The following is a 7,384-nucleotide window of genomic DNA, read 5'->3' as shown; positions in this document are numbered from 1 at the left end:
CCTTAAAACCATCTTGCATCACCATGGCGAGTTGCTCCTTCGCTCGCGACGAAGTGACAAGTAGCCTGAGAGCTGCAGCAGCGGCAGCAGCGGCAGCTTCACCAGCGGCGGCGACCACCCCACTTCTTTCCTCGGGAACCCCGACCGCACTCATTGGGACCGGGTCGTCTTGTCCGGGAGCCATGTGGCTCTCCGCGGCCACTGGCTCCCGGTCAGACTCGGAGTCCGAGGAGGAAGACCTCCCCGTCGGGGACGAAGTCTGCAAACGCGGCTACCTGCGGAAGCAGAAGCATGGGCACAGGCGATACTTCGTACTTAAACTCGAGACCGCGGACGCCCCAGCTCGGCTGGAATACTACGAAAATGCCAGGAAGTTCCGGCACAGTGTCCGCGCCGCGGCGGCTGCAGCTGCGGCGGCCGCCTCGGGCGCCGCGATGCCCGCGCTCATCCCGCCGCGACGCGTGATCACCCTGTACCAGTGCTTCTCCGTGAGCCAGCGAGCCGACGCAAGGTACCGACACCTCATTGCCCTTTTCACCCAGGACGAGTACTTTGCAATGGTGGCCGAGAACGAGTCGGAGCAGGAAAGCTGGTACTTGCTGCTCAGCCGCCTCATCCTCGAGAGCAAGCGCCGCCGCTGCGGCACGCCCGGCGTGCAGCCGGACCAAGAGGGGGCCGCGTTGGTGGCGGCGGCAGCGGCGGCGGAGCCACCCTTCTACAAAGATGTGTGGCAGGTAGTAATCAAACCAAGGGGGCTGGGGCACAGAAAAGAGCTGAGCGGCGTGTTCCGGCTTTGCCTGACCGACGAGGAGGTTGTGTTTGTGAGGCTAAACACCGAAGTGGCCAGCGTGGTCGTGCAGCTCCTGAGCATTCGTCGCTGCGGCCACTCGGAGCAGTATTTCTTTTTGGAAGTCGGCAGGTCCACCGTCATCGGTCCGGGGGAGCTATGGATGCAGGTCGATGACTGTGTGGTAGCCCAAAACATGCACGAGCTGTTTTTGGAGAAAATGAGAGCCTTGTGTGCAGACGACTACAGAGCCCGCTGCCGCAGCTACAGCATCAGCATCGGCACCCACCTGTTAACCCTGTTGTCCGCTAGGAGGCACCTGGACTCGCTGCCCTTCCAGCCTGGCGGCTGGCTCAGAAGGTCCCGCTTTGAGTTTTGCCACCTGAGGGCCATTGGTGACGGGGAAGACGAGATGCTCCTCACCAGGCGTTTCGTATCAGCCAGCGAGCCTGTACCCCACTCCAGACGAGGAAGACAGCATCTGCCCAGAATGCACAGGTCCAGGAGAGCAATGTCAGTGCCAGCCAGCTGTTTTCGCCACTTAGCACCCAACCCGATGCTTGCCCCTGCAGAACCCCCCAACGACGGAGCTTGCCTGTCTTCTGAAGCATCTGGCTCTGGTAACTCTGGGGAGGAAGGCAATCCTCAGAGCAATGAAAGTCAGGAAGGAAATGGAGGCGACTACATGCCCATGAACAATTGGGGCTCAGGAAATGGCCGGGGCTCAGGAGGTGGCCAGGGCTCAAGTGGCCAGGGCTCCAGTAGCCAGGGTTCAGGAGGAAACCAGTGCTCCGGTGGGGGACAGGGCTCTGGCGGTGGCCAGAGCTCAAGTGGTGGCCAGGGCTCAGGAGGCCAGGGCTCAGGAGGCCAGGGTGCAGGAGGAAACCAGTGCTCAGGAAATGGCCAGGGCACCGCAGGTGGCCATGGCTCAGGCAGTGGCCAGGGGGCTGGAGGTGGCCATGGCTCAGGTAGTGGCCAGGGGCCTGGAGGTGGCCATGGCTCAGGAGGTGGTGGCAAGGACTCTGGAGGGGGCAAGGGCTCAGGAAGTGGGAAAGGCTCAGATGGCAATGATGAACGTGGAAAATCTCTGAAGAAAAGATCCTACTTTGGCAAATTAACTCAAAGCAAGCAACAGCAAATGCCACCACCTCCACCACCCCCACCTCCACCCCCACCACCTGGAGCAACTGGTGGAAAAGGGAAGTCTGGAGGCAGGTTCCGACTTTATTTTTGTGCTGACAGAGGAGCCACAAAAGAACGAAAAGAATCCAAGGATGTCAAAGAGGCAGAGATCCCTGAAGGTGCAGCTCGGTGTCCCCACAGAGCCAGAGCTTTTGATGAAGATGAAGATGACCCATACGTGCCAATGAGGCCAGGGGTTGCTGCCCCTCTCGCAAGCTCCAGCGATTATATGCCCATGGCTCCTCAAAATGTCTCTGCCTCAAAAAAGCGCCACTCTCGATCACCTTTTGAAGATTCAAGAGGGTACATGATGATGTTTCCCAGAGTGAGCCCACCACCTGCACCAAGTCCCCCCAAAGCACCTGATCCTAATAAAGAGGATGACTCAAAGGACAATGACAGTGACAGTGACTACATGTTCATGGCTCCTGGAGCTGGTGCAATTCCAAAAAACCCCAGAAATCCTCAGGGCGGCTCTTCGTCTAAAAGTTGGAGCTCCTACTTCTCTCTGCCAAACTCTTTTCAGAGCTCCCCCTTGGGACAGAGTGACCACAGTGAGTATGTACCCATGTTACCTGGGAAGTTCCTGGGGAGGGGCCCAGACAAAGAAGCCTCATCTAGCAGAGGCCCCAAAGATACACCTTCAAAGCCTTTAGTTCAGGGGTCGTGCGCAAAGCCTGGAGATGGGGGGTCACCCTCAAAGCCCTCAGATGATGGGCCCCCAAAGAACAAGGCTAAGAGACCCAATAGACTTCCTTTCGTTACAAAAGGAAATAAAATCAAGCCAAAACCACAAAAGCCCACACATCAGCAGAGAGGAGCTGTCAGCTCTCGTGACTACGTCAACATTGACTTCACTAAGAGAGAGAGCAATATGCCAGTCCCCTCTTCTCAAAGACTCCCAGATTCGTGGGGCATAATTGCTGACCCTAGACTGTCAGCCTTTTCTCATTATGTGAATGTTGAGTTTGGAGTGCCATTTCCAAATCCAGCAAACCACCTCTCAAATCTTTTAAGAGCTATTCCAGGTGCCAATCCCCCATCTCTGGACGGTGCTAGGTGGCCACTTCCTCCTCTTCCTCCCAGTGCTACGGGTGGCAACGCCGAGGAAGAGGGCGACTACATTGAAGTGATTTTCAACCCAGCAATGACACCAGCCGTGCCTTTTGCTGACAGTGCCATTCGCTATGATGCTGAAACAGGTCGAATCTATGTGGTCGACCCATTTTCTGAGTGCTGTATGGACATTTCTCTCTCCCCCAGCCGATGCTCTGAGCCGCCACCTGTAGCTAGGTTGCTGCAGGAAGAAGAGCAAGAGAGAAGACGGCCCCGAAGCCGTTCGCAAAGTTTCTTTGCAGCCGCCAGAGCCGCTGTCTCTGCTTTTCCAACCGACAGCCTCGAGAGAGAGCTTTCTGCCTCCTTAGCCTCGGCCGCCGCGGCAGCCGCTGCTCCAACCTTAGCGGTGGGCCGGGCTTTAGCCGCAGCCTCCGCCCTGGCCGCGGCCCCGGGCGTCGGCGCAGCCGCCGCGAGCTTGGAAGCGGCCGCTGGGTTTGACTCCGCCTCCGCCCGCTGGTTTCTACCTGTTGCTAATGCTGCTGCTGCAGCCGCCGCTGAAGCCGTAAGGGGGTTCCAAAACATTGCCTGTGGCTCGAATCCCGAAGCCCCAAACCCATCTGCAGATCCTGCCAGAGGTGAGAACGGGGTGAGTGGGGCTGCCGCTCCCCCGCCACCACCTCGCCGCCGCCCAGTGCCAAGACCCCCGGAGCGAGAAGATTCTGACGACGACAACACTTACGTGAGAATGGACTTTGCCAGACCTGACAGCAAGAAGTTCGACTCTCCCGAAAGAGGTTGGTAAGTCTAAAATTCATTTCCTTAAAGTTAATGGGCATTGCTTAATCGATGTGCCACTATGTTTACAGTGTTAGGAATAAGCGAGTTAATATTTCATTAACTGGTGGTTGGCACGAAGGGCGGGAATTTAGTTATAATTATTCATGCAATACCTTGTGATCTTTGCAGAAACTTAAGTTTAAATCCAATCATAAGGTGTTTTCTCTGGAAAAACCCGATTATGATCAAAACAGTGCTTCTACTTTTTAGGAGTAGTTAAAACTCGAGGATATATAGCATGAGGATGCTTTCAAACATCCTTCCCAATCACTAAATGATTATGCAAAGCAGGACACCTTAAATTGAGTCAGATCAACTCATTTTCAAATTGATAATTAAAATCTGCTTTTCTGTATATGCTCGTAATTAAGTAGGTGCAAGAATTTAATAAGAGCACAGAATATTAAGCAGTAACAACCAAGGGTTAACGTTTGGGGAGGATAACTTTCTCTGAAACTTTCTTTTAGAAAGTACTAGTTGTCATTGCTGGTGTACTGTGATTTACCCAGAAGGTTAAAATCTCAATTGTTAGCATGAATGTCTGGAGGGAGAGTAAAACAAATAATCCCGAAGAGCAGGTGATTAAAAGAAAAGAGTATTTGGCTGTGGAATGTGCTTTTGTGTTGATTTGTTTTCTTTTTATACAGGATAAATTGCCAGATACCCTGAGTGTTCCTTTTCTCTGTCACTAGTAGAGATAGGCAAGCCACCTTTGCTGTGCCTCATTTCCTTCATTTGACACCCCCCCCAGAGGGTGTGGTGACAAGTTGATAATGGATATGACTATTGTTTGAAAGATTTATGAAGTATTTAAAACATCTAATTGGTGTGTCTTCTGGGAAATCAAGTAAAGCAAGATAACAGGACTAGAGGAAGACCTGACCCCAAGGGCATCCTATCCTGGAACAGAGGACGTTTTTTAAAGGGCTACTTTTCCAAAGGCAGAAATAAAGCAGAGTAGGGGCTGTCAGGCTTGGACAACAAGACTTAAAGTGAATTTACTGTGTACATTGTGCAAGGTTTGTCATCAGCATGTCTTGAGGTGTTCTCAGGAAGTGATTGTGGAGGATGATGTCTCCATAGTCTCAACTGCCTTCTCTCTTTAGTAGAATGTGCTGCTTTCCCAGTACAGGGAAGGGATGGACCCCAGCAGTTTTCATTCCAGTAGTCAGTTTAGTGAAGATTTTTGCTTTGCTTGCTCTGTGGAATGCTTTTGTGATTGGATCTCTGCCCACTGTGCTTGATCAGGCAGAACAAGTCGGGGACTGATCACAACAGTCACCTAACAAGCTCCCTATTTAGTGCAGGTGTAGCCCCTCTCCCCTTTCTTCCCCTGCTATAGAAAACTTGCCATACAAGAAAACTCACATTTGCAGCATGGACACATTAAAGAGTGATCATTAAAACGACAAAAGGATGCTTTGGCTTGCCAAAGGATTCAATTCAGGACTTCTTTAAATTGTGAGCTCCCCCTCCCAAACACACACACACACACACCGTGACCACCACTACTACCATAACCATACGTTTAAAATATTTCATTTCCAAGAATTCACTTCATCATCAGCTTTTCAGAAACATACCTATTTTAGCCTGTAAAGTACACCTGTAAATTGGTCTCAAGCTATTGTTTGAGCCTAACTGCTGAAGACACTTTATATTGATGTAAGTGATAAGGGCTGCCTGGGTCCCTGTCCCACTTTGAAAAGGACCAGTTTTCATAGATGTTTGTCTATACTTTCCAATACTCATGTTTGTTTAAGGAAAGATTAAAAAAAAAATAGTGAAATCTTCTTGTTCCTTAAATGAACCCTGACTTCCCAAGGATTATCTTGATTCAATAAGTTACTGATTTGAAATAACTTCAAAGGACTTTGTAGCTATTTTTGAGATTTAACGGCTCTCTAAACGTATTGTTTATTGAGGAAAATCCTGACTTTAAGTGACTACAGCTGTATCTCACAGGGAGGCTGAAGTAAGAGAATGAACGTGGAAGCACTTTGGAACATTAAAGTACTTTACAAATGCAAGGTTTTTTATGGTGTTATTGGATTAACACTGAAGTGAAGTTTCAACAGCTTAAATTGATGATTTAGTTTCTTGCAAAAAGATTGGTCCTGAGGTGATTCAGGCACATAATTTCCTGAAGTATACACAAGGAATTGGAGGAGGGGGATGTGGGGGCTGGTGAAACAACCCATTGCGGGGAATGAATTTGGTTACCATTTTATAGTAAATTGATATGGTAAACTGTCGTTGTCCCTGAAGCCTTAGAGCAGGCTGGATGATTCTGGTCAAGGTGTTTTTTACTACAAAGCTATAGAATAATTTCCACCTGACTCCTAGCTCTTTTTATCTTCCTATCTACCATTAGAGAGAGGGGGGGAAAAAAAAGATCATGTTAGGAAACAAAACAAAAATGCTTTGACAAAGGGACAAAGATACAATCTTTATTATCAATTAAGTTATCTGAAAAGGTAATTTTAATTTATGGAAAATGCTTATAACAGTGCCTGGCCCATAGTATCATACAGCTGTTGTTGTTACTGTTATTATTACATTTAGAACCACAAAGCTGAAGTAGTCTGTCCTCAGAAGTCCCACTTTTCAGTTAGTCTTTACTTTCTTTTAAAATGGTTTGCATGGTCTGTTCTTAATGGGGATCTTTATAGTTGGGATCTGTTTATAATTTAAGAGACACGAGACTGTAAGGCAGTGAAACAACTTTTTCCATGTAGCACAAAATTAATCTCATTTACCTACAGTCATGCTGCATTTAAGTAAGAGTATTTGTTCAAATCAATTAGAAGGAAATACTCAGAAATATAACCCAGACTTGACCTTTTTATAAATGAAATAGTTTTAAAACATTAATTGAAGATCGAAGTCTTTGCATTTTAAAGACACGGGTTATAGACATTAGAATTTAGGAGAATGTAGTTCCTTATATAGTTGTCTGACTTTTGACCCACATTTGTATTTTTACTTCTTTAGCTAATGTAAAATTCATAGTTTGAAAGAATTTGAGGTAAAGCATTTAACTGATTTTTCCCTTCAAGAGACAGGAGGATGATAAGGGCAGCTCTAGAAAGGGGGAGAGAATTGGTCTGCCAAATTAGTAATGTCATGATAGCATTTGGTATTAAAAAACAAAACAAACAAAAAAACGCTGTAGTAATTAACTTTTGAAATTGTAGACGCTATTATTAACAGGAAGGCAGTATAAGCTTCTTTTCAGTGTGCTATTGCCAAATCCTGTTACTGTGAATTATAGGTGTTGATAGCTAATTGTTTTCATTGTATTGGACTTATTATAAATTACTAGAATAAAAAACACCATATAGCAAAGATTCCCCTTGATGGGTCACTTATTTTAGGCAACATTCAACCCTTCAAAATTGGACAGTTGTTTGGAGTAATGAGGCATTTGACCTGTAACAATCAAAGAAGACTTCACTCAATTAAAGTTAACTAAATTTGTTTGCAATCATTATCCATTTGCATTCACTGTATTTTCAGAGT

General features: G+C 47.8%; 1 protein-coding gene across 2 annotated transcripts; it reads left to right on the top strand.

Annotated features, from left to right (window-relative positions):
• Window positions 1-6: 6 nt before the first annotated feature.
• IRS4 (insulin receptor substrate 4) lies at window positions 7-3,923 on the top strand. Of its 2 annotated transcripts, XM_004379763.1 has the most exons (2): window positions 7-1,620; window positions 1,654-3,923. In XM_004379763.1, exons 1-2 carry the CDS (start codon window positions 24-26, stop codon window positions 3,825-3,827), a joined length of 3,771 nt encoding a protein of 1,256 aa, XP_004379820.1. In that variant the 5' UTR covers window positions 7-23; the 3' UTR covers window positions 3,828-3,923. The 2 variants fall into 2 exon arrangements, with proteins under 2 accessions (XP_004379820.1, XP_004379819.1); XM_004379762.1 differs by having other exon boundaries at window positions 24-3,827.
• Window positions 3,924-7,384: the final 3,461 nt, after the last annotated feature.

The sequence above is a fragment of the Trichechus manatus genome, unplaced genomic scaffold (genome assembly GCF_000243295.1).
Source record: "Trichechus manatus latirostris isolate Lorelei unplaced genomic scaffold, TriManLat1.0 scaffold00068, whole genome shotgun sequence".
In the NCBI taxonomy this organism is placed as follows: domain Eukaryota; kingdom Metazoa; phylum Chordata; class Mammalia; order Sirenia; family Trichechidae; genus Trichechus; species Trichechus manatus.
The sequence above is the reverse complement of the archived record's forward strand: the minus strand, read 5'-3'. Positions and strand labels throughout refer to the sequence as shown.

What these genes read in the sequence shown, in the direction of transcription:
- IRS4 (XM_004379762.1), top strand. Translation starts at nt 24, where the DNA reads ATGGCGAGTTGCTCCTTCGCTCGCGACGAAGTGACAAGTAGCCTGAGA.